The sequence below is a fragment of the Chrysemys picta genome, chromosome 2, assembly GCF_011386835.1.
Source record: "Chrysemys picta bellii isolate R12L10 chromosome 2, ASM1138683v2, whole genome shotgun sequence".
Taxonomy (NCBI): domain Eukaryota; kingdom Metazoa; phylum Chordata; order Testudines; family Emydidae; genus Chrysemys; species Chrysemys picta.
The window spans coordinates 56,733,466-56,752,254 of NC_088792.1; the positions used below are offsets into that span (position 1 = coordinate 56,733,466).

The 18,789-nt window shown below is 40.1% G+C and overlaps 1 protein-coding gene across 2 annotated transcripts in view; it reads right to left on the reverse strand.

Annotated features, from left to right (window-relative positions):
* Positions 1 to 18,789, reverse strand: part of AGMO (alkylglycerol monooxygenase) — a 261,159-nt gene that overhangs the window by 80,161 nt on the left and 162,209 nt on the right. Inside the window, exon 13 of one of the 2 annotated variants that reach the window (XM_065583183.1) lies at positions 4,157 to 4,285. The exons of the other annotated variant lie outside the window; for it this stretch is intronic. Within the exon in view, the coding sequence (XP_065439255.1) occupies positions 4,172 to 4,285 (114 nt within the window). The 3' untranslated portion in view covers positions 4,157 to 4,171. Of the gene's footprint in view, positions 1 to 4,156; positions 4,286 to 18,789 lie in introns of those variants that run through there. 2 annotated transcript variants of the gene reach the window in all.

An 18,789-nucleotide genomic window follows, 5' to 3' on the forward strand; every position in this document is an offset into this window, starting at 1 on the left:
AAAAACCCTAGAAAAACACAAAATTAACATGACATATTAAATAGATAAAAACAGGCTGATACATCTCAAAATGTAATGATAAATGGGGAATTATCAAATGCATGTGTTTCTAGTGCTGGACACAAGCAAATAATATGTATTTTAATATGGCTAAATGTAAGTGTATGCATCAAGGAACAAAGAATGTAGGCCACACTTAAAGGATGGGGGCTCTATCCAGGGAAGCAATGATTCTGAAAAAGATCTGAGGGTCGTGGTGGATTATCAGCTGAAAACGAACTAGTTCACAGTGTGACGCTGTGGCCCAAAGTGCCAATATGATCTTTGGTTACACAAACGGGAAACTCAAGTAGGAGTAGATAGGAGATTTTACTACTGTATTTGGCACCATTGCGACCACTGTTGGAATACTGTGTCCAGTTCTGGCACCCACAATTCAAGAAAGATATTGATAAATTGGGAAGAGTTCAGAGAAGAGCAATGAGAATGATTAAAGAATTAGAAAACTTGCCTTATAGTGATAGACTCCAGGAGCTCAATCTATTTAATTTAACAAAGACGATGTTAAGGGGTGATTTGATTACAGTCTGTAAGTACCTACATGGGTACTTACAGTATCAAAGTATCAAACTCTGTCCTTTTTGAGTACCATATTGCTTGTTTTAAGATGGTCCCATATCCAGGTTGAATAACCACGGGACATAATTTTCTCCCATTTCTTCACCCTTAGGAATATTCCTGCTTCAAGCCCCTTTATTTTCTGTCACCCTTGTCACATGGAGTAGTTTCTACCCCATGCCTTTGTATCTCTGCTATTTTGTTCTTTGCCTCCTCCTCTCTCAGCCCATCTCCAAGTTCAATGTTATTTATTGTTAAAACACTCCTGGGATACAAATATGGTCCTCCCCCAGGATGTTTTCTCTCTCTCTCTCTCTCTCTCTCTCTCTCTCGTTTCTTTTTCTGGCTGGGTATTCTATTCCCCACCCTTTCCTAGCTCCCTCCAACATAGGGCTGCCCTGGAAAGTGCTCCTTCATTGGTTCCTCTTTCCCCAAAGTCTCTCTCCCACGTTTGGAAGCAGTCTCAATTGACACTCCCTTTCCCCTTTCCTTCCCAGCTTGGTTTGTTGCAGTTCACCCAACCCTTCCGCTGTACTCTAAAAGTCACTTGCTTTCTTTTGTTTAAAGTCATCAACAAATTAAAAGTCTGACTACAGAAAATTCCTTTAACTCCTTCATATTTGATCTTTCAGCGTTACTGGTATGGAGAGATATCATGCATTTGTGACTGATTATGGACATTTTTTTCATAATTTTCTTCCACAAACACAGAAACACTTTAAAGATTTTAAACACTTTGCAACATATATCGGTTACACTAATCTGTATTGTATCATTCATATTACTGAGCTTCTGCTCTGGTAAATAAATATATTAACCCATGGCAGTGGATATGTACTGATTTTGACACTTACAACAGTAACAGATGCACTAACAATATTGAAAGATAAAAGAGAAAGGCTCTATTTACTCTCCAAAAAATTACATTTTCCACTTTGACCGTGCAATCAGGAAAGCAAGAGCCATTAAGATCTTGGTCTCCCTGGCCACTCTGTAACTTTAGTTCAGTGGGATTCCAAGGAATATGAGAAGATTAATTAATCCCACAGGGCCTGTAAACTGTCTACTTTTCCCTTCTTCAGCCTCCTTTGTAGGAGGAGTTCTTCATTCTCTAAAATCCTCTTAAGAGCTGAGGCAGTGGAATTTTAGGCCTCAGATTTAATAAAGGAATTCTTTTCCCTTGGGTTTGCAACAGTGGGAAGATGTATAAGAAAGTTCAAAATCCAAAATGAATATAATCATTTCAGATTTTGTTGTTGTTTTTCAGGTGACCACAGAAAGCTGATGGTTAACTTAATGAAATGGCACCAGAACAAAAATAAACATATTTAAGTTACTGAAATTGTTTTATTCCCTTTCTAATGAGAGTTTAATTTAAAATGACAATTTACTTCCACACTGCCAAAGTGTATTTCAAAGATTTATTTGTACACCTAATGAACCATAACTTGGAGAGCTGTACAAGAGTGCATTACAATCTTAAGCTCCTTAGGGCTCTGCATCCCAATTTAACTTTTACTCCATTTGAAAGGTAATTAATTCCAGCCATTTGTTTTGACACCTCCTTGTCAGACAGCCAGGTTTATGCTACGGTATATATATAAAAGAGACAACATTGAAACTCAGAGCACCATGCTTATAAGACATTTAAAACAAACAAAGTTAAATGTAGGTCTGATTTACAATTGAAATGACAACAATATGGAGGTGTTTTTCCATGGATCTATACCTAAAACTCACCGACTTGGGCATATAACTGGCCCATACAATAAGAAAGCAATGATTTTATTATGCATATCCAGGAAAATATAGAGCATTGAAAGGAGCTTGATCCGGTCTCCAGTTCCATAGCCATGGGTCTCTACTTGAAATTAGTTATAGATACAAAATTGCAGGCACAATAATTACAGGCGGAAATTCTAACATTGAATTATCTATCTGAAGTGTGGTTATAAACACGTAGTTAAATACAAGAACTTACACTCTCTTTTGCTCCTTTGATGTGTCTGGTACTAGCTACTGTCAGTCAGACACTGGTCTAGATGGTCTACTGTATCCCTAATCTTATGATACAATATTTTGTAATCAGACATTTTATTGTACAAGTGCCATACCAGTTTTCATTTGTGTATCAGCTTACAAAGCACACCACACTACACCCAGAACTACAGAACTACACTACACCCAGAAAAATAGAAGCCATAAGTGTATATGGTCAGATTCCTGCCCATACAGAAAAGCCTGTGTAGGAGAAAATGATCTCCGCATGATTCCCTGGTCAAAACCTCCACCAGATCATTCCATGAGGAAGGCTGAATTTGGCCCCAGGGACTAGGCAGGGAGTTCAGGCCAATAACACAGATTTCAGGTGCCAGAGGCCAATGCCATCCATATGGAAACCCTGTTCTGCCTTCTGTGCCTCTCTCCTACCTTTCTCAGAACAAATCCAATCAGCACTTCCCCTACGTGCAACTGCCTTCAGTACCCTCCTTAAAGTGAAGGTTCCATAATACAGAAGGGCTCCACAGAAATGTTGATATAGCCATAGGCAGCAATAACTTTTGAGCTGATTTCCTGGGGAGAACGACAGGAACAACACACACTGTGCGTCCATTACCCGCATCCTCTTCCAGCCCCAATGAAGCATTCTCTGCATGGCCAATAGGAGGGGGTTCGGTGTCACAGAGACTGCAGCTCCCTCCGGAGACATTCTCAAGACATCTTCGTGTCATTAACTATGGAATGATCAGGGCCACAGGGATGAGCCTATTGCTATAGAACTGTTATTAAAATATAATTATTATATTACCATTAATAATATTATGAATATAATTATATATTATAAATATACACTATTATATATTATATACTTATATAACCATAGCTCCTAGAGGCCGTGAGCAGGATCAGCTTCCCTTGTGCTATGTGTTATACAAACATTGAGGTAGATATGGTTCTCACCACCCGAGAGTTTACAATCTAAAATGCCAAACAACATGCCCAAAAGACAGATAATTTTTATGTATAAGATTTGTAATCAGATAAATGGTTATCAACTTTCCCTCAGCGTAGCCTTTCTACACTAGCTGATATCTTTTAGGCATCATGACCAAAGCGAGTCTTGAAAAAGGATTTGGAGGAGTAACTTTCGGGATTAGATAAGTATCAGCATTCCTGTAAGGGCATCAAACATGCATCCAGGGGCTCCCAAACAGCCATCACACACTGGCCACCAAAGGCAGCTCACCTAGAACTACTGGAAGTGAGGAGCTAGCACACCTCTGACCCCTCTCAGAGGCACTGCCCACAAGGATCCTGACTGAGGATGCTGACCGCTCCCACCAACTGGCCAGACCACACTATTTAAACCATACTATTTAAGGAGGCACAGGAAGTTGTCTGAGCAACTTCCTGCATGGTTGCTGCAATAGATCTGACCTTGGCTTGGTTCCTGGACTTTGATCCCTGGCTTGGACTCTACCTCTGACCACTAGGCATGACCACCCCTGCTCCATTCGGTAGGTCAGACTGTCCACATCCCAGTCCTGACAATTCAGTGCATAAGTAGTGATGTGGGACGGAAAGCACAAAGACATTTGTGGAAGGAGCATTCAAGCAGATACTGAAGGCTGGCCCTGTTGATGGAGCAGAAGAAGCAAGAGTGATGCTGTAAGAGACAAGAGAGGATAAATAGGGAGGGGCTTAGTTTTGAAAGGATTTGTAGATTAAGACAAGAAATTTCAACTTGATACAGCAGAACTAGGGAGTCAGAGGAAATACACAGGATAAGAATGATATGGTCACTTTCACTGGTATGGATCAGTTGGTTACAACTAGTTCCCTTAGAAAAAGTTAATATTTCAAAATATTTTCTGGAACCAGGTTTTGGGCTTTTTTGTTTTACGGAAATGCAATCATGCAGGGAACATATAATAACAATCATCATCATAAGTATTTCTGCCTTTCCACTTTCCTCATGCACATCTGAAAAACGAGTATATATTCACTTTCAGCAGGAAAGGGAAATATTAACTTATACATATTTTCCAGCTCATCTCTTCTGGTGGATTTATGTAATTACAAACATGTTTCTTTTGATATGGTGTAGTCATAGGGATACTTTTAATTACAACATATTCCAGTTCAACTTTATCTAAACCCAGTTTAATAACTGCCTACATGTGGAACAGACAAACATGGTTCAGTTTCCAGGTGAGATTCCTGTTGGAAATGAGTAAAGCAGTGATCACGTGCAATAATACTATTCCTACATTCAAGGCTAAATTGTTTCCTCAGATACAGGCAGTTAACTCCCTCTGAAGTCAATAGGAGTTACCAGTGCATATCTATGGTCAGAATTTAGATGCTAGTAACTTCTACCCTTGGAAATGAGATAAATATTTAAAATGTTTTTCTTTATAAATAAATATTGTCCTGTACTCCCCTTTCTCTAATTTTGGCCCAATGTGCCATTACAGTTGGAGTTACAGAACCTATGAAAGTTCCACAGGCAGAGTACGTATTACACTGGGTCCAAATGATTCTTCAACTGGATATTAATATTTATAACTATAAAAAAAAAAAAGCATCCATTATTCTGGTATATGATAGATTTTGGATATGTGACATGTAGTATGGAAAATTTTAAAGATAGAAAATGCCCATAAAGTTACAAAAATGGTTCAGAGGGAAAGAGTTAGGTTCCATGCGTAATAGGAAAAATAAATCCAGAAATATTTTATCATAATATTCTGTACTAGTGTAGATGATACAGCTGACAAAATTTAGTGATCTCCCCAATATTTGTTTCACAGTAGTGCTTTACAACCTACTGTTTGAAATGAAAACCAATGCTGGCAGGCGTCAAGACTCAATAGCAATTCACTTTAAAAGCCATGATGCAAATTACACACTTAAATCCTACAAAGAAAACCCTCTCAGCTGTGAAATATGTAATGACTCCACTCTGTAGTTTGTTAGATCAACTTCCTGAAATATCAGGTTTACCCAGAATAACAAAGTCCTTATGACTGACAAGAACACAAAGTATACTTTCTTCAGTTTAAAGAGGGAGAGAACGGTGATGCAGTTGACAAATTAAAAATAACAATAAACAAACCACCTTGATTCTTATAGTGGTTTAGAAACTTCCCTAGTTTACTTAGTAACTTACCTAGTAACTTCAAAGTTATCTAGTGACTAGCAACAGAGGGTCCTGTGGCACCTTTAAGACTAACAGAAGTATTGGGAGCATAAGCTTTCGAGGGTAAGAACCTCACTTCTGCAGATGCAAGCGCATCTGAAGAAGTGAGGTTCTTACCCAAGAAAGCTTATGCTCCCAATACTTCTGTTAGTCTTAAAGGTGCCACAGGACCCTCTGTTGCTTTTTACAGATTCAGACTAACACGGCTACACCTCTGTGACTAGTGACTAGGGAGATTTCAATTTCCCTCCCCCTAAATCGGGATCTGAATAAAGTCTCTTTGTTATTCACATTCACATATTAAATACAGATTAATATAATTTTTTCTCCTGTAATAGAAACCCATGCTCAATCTTAAAAAGCCACAGTACAAATGAACATTCATAGGTAATTCTTATTGTATTGCCTTGTTAAAGAAAGAAAGACTAGTATAAAAGTTAGTGGTAAGGGCTTTGATGAAATAAAAGACAACATAGGTTTTTATTTTTAACTACTTTGTCCAATTTTATAGAATGAATACAAATGTATTATTAACTATAAACAATTAAGAAACTGAGGGCAAAGATCAAAGCTTAGGGAAGATACAAGAGATGAGCTTCAACATACAAGTCACCTCAGCAGTACCAGAGAATTTTCAGTTCTTCAGGTTATAAGCACATCCTCTCCTCACGGGTGCCCCTCAGATCTGCTGGCAGCCTTGCATGAGGTCCTTGACTTTGTCACCCCCTACTGGGCTCTCCCTTGGACTGGCAATGGCCTATCTCAACTTGCACCTACTCCACCTCTGGATGTTCTGTGGCTTGGCCCACCAACCAAGTCACATGAAAGTCTAAAAAAAAAGTCCAAACAAATATTCAAAGTAATAGCCCTCCCCACCCCCTGGCTTCACTGTAGTTCCCTTGTTGGCCTTACAGCAGGAGCCTAACCTGCTCTGCTGTGTTCATCCTCCATTGCTTCCTCTCTGTTAAACCTGTCCCAGGGCTTCTCTCCACCAACAAGACATGTGTCCTCTGCACATACACACACCCCTCTCCCACTGGGGTGCCTCAGTCTACTTATAAAGCGTAGCTCTGCCTCTGGCTAGGAGACAATTAGTTAATCACCCCCAGAAGAAGGAGCATGACTAATTGGGGTTCTTTCCCTTGCTTTGCAGGTGATGGGGGTTAAGACCCATCACACAAGCCAATATGAAAAAGGAGGACTTATGTAAGGACTAAGATTAGAGGAGAGGATGATATAGGGCCTGATCTTGCAAGAACTTACATAAGGCTAAACGTGTATATCTGCACAGTCCCTTTGATGTGAAGTTAAGCACATCTGTAATTCTCTGAAGGGCTAGATTTACAAAGGTTCTTAGGCTCATAAACCCCAGATGTACGTGCCAAAACATGGGGGTAGGTGACTAAATCCTAGTTTTAGGCTCCACTGGTATTTAGGAAACTTCTGCTGAACACTGTAGGCACCTATGTTTTTGCTGCTAAATTTCCTTAGGCACTTATGTTTCTGCCTCAGACATGCACGCTGCTGCCTCACTCTAGGAATTTGGATGCCTATCTCCTGCCTATCTCAGAGCAATTCACAAACCAGGGGACGACAGGCATCCAAATGCCTATGCTGCGTGTGGAGCCTGAAGTAGTTGGCGTGCTCAGGAAGAGAAGGAGAAAGAGTCACTGGAGCAGTAGGAGTGGATTCTAAGTCTCCCACATTCTGTATCAGGCCGTAGAGTCATTCTCATGCTCTCTCTGGCCCAAATGACTCTTTAAATCAATGGTCCCCAAACTGTGGGGTGTGCCTGCCTATGGGGACATGGAGGAATGTTCGGGGGGTGGGGGTGCAGCAGGGCCTGGGCCAGCCCCCATTGCAGGCAGGGAGGGGGCACCTCCCAGCCCTGCTCTGCCTCCAGCTCAGCTCCGGCCCCAGCCTTGGCCCCCACTGGAGGGTGGGGAGGGAGCGCCACCCAGCTCCACTCTGGCTCTGGCCCCGACTGTGGCCCAGTCCCGGCCTCAGCCCAGTTCCCGGTCGTGCTCCCAGACATGGCTCCCGGCTTCTGGCCCAGCTCTGGCTGTGGTTCCTGGCCCTGACCCTGGCCAGCCACCATGGGGGAGCAGGGAGGGAGTGCTACCCAGCTCCTCTCTGGCTCCAGCCCCAGATCCACCCCAGCATCAGTTCCTGGCCCCGACTGCAGCCCGGCCCCTGACTGCGACCCAGTTCCTGGCTGAGGTTCCTGGCTCCAGCCCCGGCTGCAGCTCTGCTCCCAGCCACAGCCCCATCCCCATCCCCAGCTCTGCCCCCAGGCCAGCTCATGGCCTCTGGGGGGTAGGGAGGGTGGACAGATTACATTACAGGTTGTGGGGGCATGACATAAAAAGTTTGGAGACAGCTGCTTTAAATATTTATTCACTGTGGAAGAGCTTCAATGGGAGAGACTGAGTAAGCCCTACATTCTACATCTCAGTGGTCGGGGCATTCATCTGAAAGGTGATAACTCCTTGTTCAAATCCCTTCTGCTCATCAGATAGAGGGGGGACTTGAACTGGGGGTCTCCCACAGCCTGGGTGAGTACTATTGTGCTAATTGGGCCTATAAATTTAATCTAATTGTAAGATCAACTGTAAAAAAGTATATGATAGATGTTACAATAACTTATAATAAGGAATGTTCATGGAAAGTAGTGAATGTTATAAACAGGTGCAAAAGAACCAAAGAGAGACTAAACTAGTCAAACAAAAAGGCCACATTGATATAACTCAAAGACTATGTTGAAATCATAAAGACAGAAGATGTGGAACTGGAAATTAATGAACCAAAGTTGAGGTGTCACATATTAGTCCTAACTGGTGGACAAAATAATGAGGGGATGAGACCCCTTTGTGGGTCCTTAAAGAAAGAGACATTGGGAAGAAAATAGTGAAGAACAGACAGAAGCTACTGAAACAAGCATCATCATCCTCGTTGCCATCCCCACCATTTTCTGGGATCCTGGGCCTTCAACATCCTAATCCTGAGGGATGTTCTGATTAGCTCGGGCCAGAGAGCGGGATCCAGATAACATTGACACTCCTACCAATTCTAGCTGCATCACAACCAACACCCGAGATGAAACAGGACCAGACTTTAACAACAGCAACAACAATAACAGCTCCAGCTCATCTCAACCAACTTTTCTTTTTCCCCAATGGACAGTTAACATCATCTTTGATACTATGTAATAGGCTGTCAAACAAGGGATTTTTTCCTTCTAAAACACTCTCCATCTAAAGGGAAAGTCTGACACCTGTACCTTTAAGGAGGACCCTGGAACCCTCATATTCACCACTGTCGTATCATTATATGTTTTGTACAAAGTATGCCTTGTGGGGTATTGTTTTAAAAGTCTTGATCTGTTGAACATTAATATCTTATTGATTGCATGTGCTATCATTATATGTGAGGTTATGAATGTGTATGTGTGAGGTTGGGAACACTCACAGCCAGCCTTTCAGGTACAACAATGAAGTAGCCAGATGCACTAATGGCTCATCAACACCCATCAGGGAAAGAATCCACTATCCCAGTAACTGTACACAATGGAGACTGCTTGACCAATGGGAATTGACTGATCCACCTCACAGCAAAGACCTTTCCAGCAAGCTGGAAGAAACAATAAAACAGGGGAAATAACATCATCACTTGGCCTCACTCCCCCCCCACAACTCAACACCTGGAAACTCGACTGGAGGACAAAGACTTTGAACTGGGGAGGGTGGTCCCAAGCTGGAAAAGAGTCCCAGCCTGTGCACTGAGGAACTATACCATCTGTCAGGGTGAGATGCTATTTGATTCAAATCCTGTTTAGTTTGTAGAACTCAGACTGCGAAGTTACTTTTATTTCTTAGGTATCCAACTTTGAGATCTACGCTTGCTACTTATAATAATTTAAAACCAATCTTTCTTTTTTTCTTTTTTAGACTCTCAGGGTTGGAAGGGACCTCAGGAGGTCATCTAGTCCAACCCCCTGCTCAAAGCAGGACCAATCCCCAGACAGATTTTTGCCCCAGATCCCTAAATGGCCCCTTCAGGGAGTGAACTCACAATGCTGGGTTCAGCAGGCCAATGCTCAAACCACTGAACTATCCCTCCCCCCTTCTGTAGTTAATAAACCTGTTTTATATTTTACCTAAAACAGTATGTTTTGGTTGAAATGCTTGCAAAATCTCAGCTCATTTTACAAAAGCTAATGTGTCTCCTCATCATATCAAGAGTGCAAGATAGTACAGTTCTGGGGTGCAAAGCTGGGGAACTGGGGGGAATTGGCTGGAGCCTCTCTATTGGTGGTTCATGAGTGGCTGGGGAAAGCATTCAGCTAACTCAGTTGGGTGTGTCCCTGTCTGTGGATGTCTGAGTAAGTGCAGCACCTGTCAGAGGTTTGTAGCTTGGTAACAGCATCACAGAATGAGAGGGATACCCCATGTTGGTGGGACAGAGGGCTCAGTCGTCCCACAGTCAAGGTTGCACGGGAACCCCATCACAGAAAGGGAACAAAAAATGTCATTAAAAACAAAAATCTTATTTACTTTACATTTCAAATGCTTCAACTTTTTTTTTTTCATTTTTTCTGTATCTAATAAAAAGTTAAAAGGATATTTAATGGTGTGATTACCATGGTACTAAGCAGGCTGAGATTCAGTATACCAAATCCCAAACCTTTTTAACACAGTTTAACATTGGACAGTGACTGGGTTATATTAACATCTTTGGCCCATTTATTCAACCTAAATTAATACAACAGTACACTAATCACAGGGCTAAAACGTACGAGGGAACTCCTCCTCCCCTCCCTCCCCTACTCCCCGTCTTGAAGAAAACAGCTTAGGCTCCTAACTCCAAAGAAGGTTTACAGCTGAGAATTGCAAATAGAGATAGGTGCCTCTCTGCAGCCTGGAATTAGATGCCGAGGACATGTCCCTCTGCCTAACATGCTGGCTTTTGTGGATCACATTCTAAGGCATCTATCCCTCAAAATTCATTGTGTAGGAGTCTAGGCACCTAACTCAGGCATTCCTGTGAATTTCTAGGTGCCTAAAAGTTTCTAGGTTGTTTCTAGAATTTCTAGGTGCCTAAAAGTGCTCAGCATTACAAAACCTAAGTGCCTTTGTTAATCTAGCCCACAGTCACTTGATGTCCTTTGGATGAATGTCCCTTCCTGTCTTAGCAGGGGATAGTGTTTGATCAGACCAGCATGGGGAGAAGTGCCCCCTATCTTTCACCTGCCCACCCAGAACACACTGCTGTGTGGGAGAGATTGTGGGTAAGGAGAGCCCAGCAGTCTCTGCCTCCAAATGGGTTGGAGGAGATTTAGGATTATTCAGTGGAAATCCATTTGAAGTTGTCTTTAGGAAAACCAACCAGCCTATAACATATCTTATATTCTTATATTTATGGTTGCAGATCCAGTTGTAGCATATGTATGTCAGGGATTTGGGGGCTGGCTTTAAGTTTAGTCTCCAAGAAGTTTCTGGTTAACACAATATTTTCTCAAAAAGAACAGGAGTACTTGTGGCACCTTAGAGACTAACAAATTTATTACAGCATAAGCTTTCGTGGGCTACAACCCACTTCTTCGGATGCATATATGGGTTGTAGCCCACGAAAGCTTATGCTCTAATAAATTTGTTAGTCTCTAAGGTGCCACAAGTACTCCTGTTCTTTTTGAGGATACAGACTAACACGGCTGCTACCCTGAAACCTGACAATATTTTCTACCTCTTCAACAAAATGTATTGATTAATTTGGTGAGTGTCCCTGTATTGATTTCCAAAGGTATGTTGCAGTGTGTATTACACACCAAGCATTACATATTCATTTTAATTTCTGATACCCTTCTAATCAAGATGAAGAAAAGGTATGCCATTTCTGTAGCTAAGCTTTGATTTATTTGTAGATTGGTGTTGAATGCCAACAATGCTTGTTGCATTTGATTCACCAATAAGAAACCAAGTGATTTGAAAGCAGTTGTATACAATCAAGTTATAGTGAATAGTTGAAGACTTAAATTTAGGGCCTAATCATATAAGCCTGATTTAAAAGCTTCATGGGGAATTTTCACTGCACAAAAACTGCACGACTAAGGTAGTATACAATAATCTCTGTGGTGGGATATATATGCCAAAGGGAGCATGAAGATTTGTGTTGAACACAAATATGAGCATTGGAAATTTTTTCCTACCACACCATGTCTTATATTTTATGGCTGTCATGTAAGAATCTAGAAGTTCTTTAAACAGTCATTAATTAAGCCTAATAAACTCACTACGAGGTAGGCAATATCATACTCATTTTACATGTAGTTAAACTGAAGCAAAGAAAGGTTAGATGACTTGCCAAAACAGTCACTAAACGAGTTAGTAGTAGAACCAGAAATAGAACCCCCTAAGTCCTTATTACCAGCCACGTCTCTAGAGCTGTTAAAAAACATTCTGGGAAAGTTTTCCCCCGTTTTCACTGAAAATATTTTTTGATAAAAATATTTCAACTAGCTCTACTTATAACTAGTGGAGTATGGACTGACCTAAAAAGATATGACAGATAACCTTATGTGCCAAAGGATAAACCCACCCATATTTCTTAAAATGAAAAATAAGTCAAAGCATATGAAATACCGCAGGAAAGCATATTCACCAAGCACCCAACAGAAGAGCACCAAGTATCTATGCTAGATCTGCCTGTCTAGCTAAATAACCATGAGGATTACTAAAGAGTGCAAATATTCAGTAGCTGAGCTAGCATTTTGTTAAAGTCAAAATGATCCCCTAACAAAATAAACTGAAACATTCTTTGAAAAATATTACTTAAATGTTTTTCTTAAGATTCCTTACAAAACTATATATACTGAGCGAACAAAAGTGAATTTCATTTATTTAAATGAGAAATTATTTTAAAATTAATGATTGAATCCTCGTACATAGTTTACTTAAATTCTAGCACTGTCAAGTTCCATTTGTGATAGTTAATGCATTACAGCTAATATCCCTTCCAGTTTTTATTATCACCCCATTATTCCCATTCTTTCCTTATGAAGTCATAGTGCCTAAAAAATATGAGACCAGAAAATTGAAGCCTTTACATACTTCAATTCCTGCCCTCCTTTAGGGGAGTGGATTAATGTATCATAATACATTGAGGTATCTGTTAGTTAGCGCTGTAGGCTTCACCCCACTTCAAAGCAGTGATGTTAAAGGGTCATTTTCCACTACAAGGCAGGTGTATTTTTATTAGCTCTTTTTCAAAATTGCTATGACTTCACTTGTGGATATCCCGCCAACAGCCATTATTGAAATCTGGACTATAATTGCTAAGGAACATGCAATGTCTGAACCACTGAACCAATGTTACTGCAATCCTCCAACTATTGACTGGAACCAAGTGTTACATCATTAAAGCTGAATTACAACACACCCATGGTGTGTTTTCCATGTGTGCTATTTTAAACAATAGTAGAGAAAACCCTGGCTATAAATTCACAGACCCCAATTTGTTCAAAATTCATGAACAATGAGAGCTGTCTGACAGGCCCTGCTGGCTCTATTTTAGTCAGAAATGTCACATACCATAATTAAATGTCTGTTTGGCTCTTATTGGAGATGGAAACACTATCGTTATGTTATAAATTTAAACAACCTGTCACAAGGGGAGACTCCACATTTATGTAGTTTGGGAAAGCATATTCAACTGTAATTGCTCCAGGAAAGATAAATAAACTAATGGAAAGTGCTCTATTTCTTATTGGTTTTGCACAGAAAAAAACAAATCAGCTAACGCGGTTATGGTATGGCTTTCGTTTGGCTTGGCCTGGGGTTCTTTGCTTTGGTGGCAACTGATAATAGGCTATCAGTGCCTTCAGTTGTGGCTTCTTGATTTTATTTTGGAGATTTACTGAAGGAGAAGATAATTAAGTGATCGTGACCTGCTGTCTAAGAGAACATATCATTGACAAGTGATAATAAAATGCCACCAGCATTCAACAAAAATGTTCTGTTTAATTCACTGCATTTAGCCCTGGTGTTGTCTAAGTGGAAATATTTTGCCATCACACTGGTATGCAGAGGCTATTATAGTTTAAGTAAGTCCTGCGATTCTTTCTATTCAGCTTCAGAAATTTTACAGTGCCCAGATTCCACTGGAAAATATTTGGTCACTCATATGCTTGGACCAAAATTTGTCACCTGGAATAGAAATCAGGGTAAACCTGCCAGCATCCTTATTCAGACAGGCTCTGGAAATATATTTTAGGCTAGATCTCTGCCAAATAACTTGTGTCTGGCCAACACAGCCTTTCAAATAGTCTATGAATAACAGTTGCCAATAAAGATTCATTATACCATGTATAGGTAAATATTTTTTTTAGCTTTCACATCTACAATTTTAAAATTATACAGTAGCAATTCATTTGCACTCCACATATTACCTGTCTGCAGGTTTAGGTGCAGTAGCCAATCACAACATTCACACTTCTCCTTAGTAGCTTAGTAATATTTTTCTCTTTACTTAAAATAGATCCCGCCACACCATATGCAAGAATTTCCAAAATATTTTTTTTTTACTAATTCATGGAGAAACTACTACAGCAATTTTAACAGGTTCACATCATAAGAAAAACATCATAATAAATGTAACAAGTAATCCAAATGTCTGTTGGTGCAGCACCGCTCTATAAGCAGCTAATAATTTTAGTTGGCTTTTTTTTAATATTCCATCCCAATTTTAATCAACTACTATTCTCTTCTACCTATGGAAATTTTTGCATATAATATCAATGATGTAAAAATTACACCATACCTAATTTCTTAATGGTGAGAGTTTATAATTGATTCTTCAGGCACAGTAATTTCTGAATGGCTTGTGGCTCATCCTCCCCTTCAGATGCAACAGCATGAAGAGCATACCACACCCTAGAAAAGAGTTGGCACATGGTGCTCTCATCATAAATAAATGTCCACCCAGTTCTCTCCCTTATTTAAGAAATCACAAGCCAGCTGAGTCAAACTTAAAATGGCACTTTACATTATCAAAATCACACCAAACTTGCCTGTTTAAAAATACTCGAATCATTTCTGTGTTGTTTCAGTATTCATCTTAATCTTAATGCTGTCTTCACGTATAAGAAAAACTGCATGCTAGAAATCCTGTGGGTATCCATTGTTATCGAATTCCTGAAAGATTACGTGTTTACCCTCTTTCTGACTAGCAATATTTCACTTGTTTCTACAACCCTCCCTAGACATTTTCCAACCTACCTCACAAACTAGGATGTTGTCTTCTCCCCTTTCCTCTCCCTGTGCTATGTCCCTTTTCACAATTTTACCGCTTTTCCTCTTCCTCATCTCTTGCCATCAAGACCAGTCTTCTTGCACCCCTCTTCTTCATCAACATTGCATCCATTTTCAAATCTCATCTGAAACCTTTTATTCTGTGGCTATATTCTTCCTCCTAATTTCTTTGTAGTTGGTACTTTTTGTTTGTTATCTCTGTACATATTCTGGAAAGTATTTTGGGATACCATTGGTGTGAAAAATCTTTTTCAAAATAAATTGGTATTGTAATGATTAAAGGCACATGTCCTGATCCTCAGCTGCATCAGCACTCCATTCAGGACTGCTAAGGAGTTGGAGGTGCTGTATCCTGCTCTCTACAGCAGCTGGTTTTCCCCCAGCATTAATTAGAGCAGCCTCAGGGCTGCTCCAACTTGTGCCTGCATGTAGCACACTCCCCACAAAGAGTCATTATGCTATCTGGAGAATCTGCAGAGCACAGTGCACTGTACCACAGGAATCCTCAATTGACTTTTTAGAACTATATTAAAGTTCCTTTGTACTGACAAAGCAGCAAAATGTGATTTTATCATAGGCCAGGTTCTGGCCCAGTCTCCAGAAAGCCTCATATCTATACTTTTGTACAAATACTCAGCAAACACAAATCAACATAGCTCCAGCGAAGTCAATAGGTCTATGTATATTTAACCCAGCTGTGGATCTGGCAATTTCTCTTTATAGAAAAGAACATCATCCTTTTCAAAAAATAAATAATTGTTTTCTTTCCCTCAAAAGATTCTTGCTCATTTTATTTAATTTTTTGTTTAAATTAATTGCTGAACTGAAGTCTTCAGTTAATGAACTTTTGAAGCTTTTAATTGATAAAGGAAACAAAATTATTTTAAGCAGCATGTTGTAGTGCTATTGTACAAGGTATATATCTTTAACTATCTTCTCATTTGTGGCCCAGGCCTGCAAAATGCTCATCACCCTCATCTCGCACTGAGGTCCAGTAGTGACCTGCCAGCATGTAGCCACTGGGAGCTGAGGTTACTTATAACCTCCTAGCATCACACCCCTAATAACAATAAGGATCAGGCCCCTAAGGCATCAAAGAAAAGTAAATAAAAGAAAATGATCATTTTCCCCACTAAATATTTCTTACTCAATACATGAGATATTTTCCACCACTGGTGACAAGTATTTTGCAAAACTGTTTTTTCTTGACATCTAGGTTGATTACACTAATTAGAAGGCTAACAACACTGTTTGGATTATAGATGGATTTATTTACAGCAAGAAAAAATGATAAAGTCATCAGGTTGCTTTACTGGCCAAAAAACAGCAGGAAAAATGGTTAATAAACTTCAGAGGAATCACCTAATTAACAAGGCAAACACTCTTCAATGAATATATGAAACCGGAGTTTTTCTAAAAGGTACATCTCTCATTAATGTAAAATGATGTGTTTCATGCAATATGTAGCTTTCTTTCAAAGATGACCAGTCTGAAAATGCTGGATGAAAAATCACAGAAATCCTAGTAATGGAGAACTGGAAGGGACCTTGATAGATCAGTTAGTCCAGTCCCCTGCAGTAAGGAAGGAGTAAGTATTATCTAGACCCTCCCAGAAAGGAGTTTGTCTAACCAGTTCTTAAAAACTCCAGTGACAAAAATTCCACAACCTCCCTAAGTAATTTGTTCCAGTGTTTAACTACCCTTACAGTTAGGAAGTTTTTCCTAATGTCTAACCTAAATCTCCCTGGCTGCAATTTAAGCCTGTTACTTCTTGTCCTGTCCTCAGTAGTTAAGGATCAATAATTTATCACCCTCCTCTTTATAACAAGCTTTTATGTGCTTGACGACTGTTATCATGCCCCCCCTTCAGTCTCCCCTTCCCTAGACTAAACAAACCCAATTTTTTCAATTTTTCCTTATAGAGCATGTTTTCTAGACCTTTAATCATTTTTGTTGCTCTCCTCTGGACTTTATTCAATTTGTTCACATCTTTCCTGAAGTATGGTGCCCAGAACTGGACACAATACTCCAGTTGAGGCCTTATCAATGCTGAGTGGAAGAATGATTTCTTATATCTTGCTTACAACGCTCCTGCTATTATATCCCAAAATGATGATCAATTTTTGTAATAGTATTACATTGTTGATTCAGTTTGCGATCCGCTATAACCCCCAGATGCTATTCTGCAATACTCCTCTCTAGGCAGTCATTTCCCATCCTGTATTTGAGCAATTAATTATTCCAGGGGTCGGCAACCTCTGGCACGCGGCTCGCCAGGGTAAGCAGTGGGAAACGGCGCGGGCCGAGGGATGTCCTGGCCATGACTTCTCGCCGCCCCCATTGGCCTGGAGCGGTGAACCACAGCCAGAGGGAGCCACGATCGGCCAAACCCTCCGGATGCGGCAGGTAAACAAACTGTCCCAGCCCGCCAGGGTGCTTACCCTGGCAAACTGCGTATCAGAGGTTGCCGACCCCTGGATTATTTCTTCCTAAGTGTAGTACTTTGCATTTGTCCTTATAGAATTTTATTGTATTTATTTCAGACCATTTCTCCAGTTTGTCAAGATCATTTTGAATTCTAATCCTGTCCTCCAAAGTGCCTGCAACCTCTTCCAGCTTGGTATTGTCCGCAAACTTCATAAATGTACTCTCTGTGCCATTATCCAAATCATTTATGAAGATACTGAATAGAACCAGACCCGAACAGGTCCCTGTGGGACCTCACTCAATATGCCCTTCCAGCTTGACTGTGAAACATTAATAACTACTTTCTGAGCATGGTTTTCCAGCCAGTGGTTTACCCACCTTATAGTAGGTTTGTTTAGGCTACATTTCCCTAGTTTGTTTATGAGAAAGTCATGCAAGACTGTATCAAAAGCCTAAGTCAAGATATATCATATCTGCTGCTTTCCCCCATCCACAAGGCTTGTTACCTTGTCAAAGAAGGTTATTAGGTTGGTTTGACATAATTTGTTCTTGACAAATACAGGTTGACAGTTACTTATCATCTTATTATCTTCTAGTTGCTTATAAATTTTTGTTTTGTTTTGTTTATTTGCTCCATTATCTTTCCGGGTTCCGAAGTTAAGCTGACTGGTTTATAATTCCCTGGGTTGTTTTTATTCCCCTTTTTATAAATAGACAATATATCTGCCCTTTTTTTTTTTGCAGTCCTCTGGGATCTCGCCTGCAAGAATGAGCTCTAGAAAGTTGGCACCACCTTAAAAACAGCAGTACGTGAACAGTCACACTTGCATAATTATATAATTACACTTGATGGCAGCAAAGCACATAGTGAAGACTACTAATAGTGTATGCAATCTGCACAAATCTCACAAAGGGTGGGTTTCCTTCTAAATTTTTTTTTACAAAATCCAAAAGGTACTTGAGTGCAGAATATACTTTAATTATACATTTCATGGTGACAATTACCATGAAAGAAAGGATCAAAGTCTAATGGTACAGCTGGCAGTTAGAGAACAATTAAAGAGATGGACTAGCAATACCCATTTTGTTTCAATAAAATGGACCTCAGTAAGGCCTCAGAACTGTAACAGAGAAATGCCAGAGACGAAAACCCTGTAAACTGGCATTAGTCAAACTTAAGAGAAGCTGTAGTTTTGGATGCTCCAAACAAATTTTGAGGAAAAACCTTATTGCTAA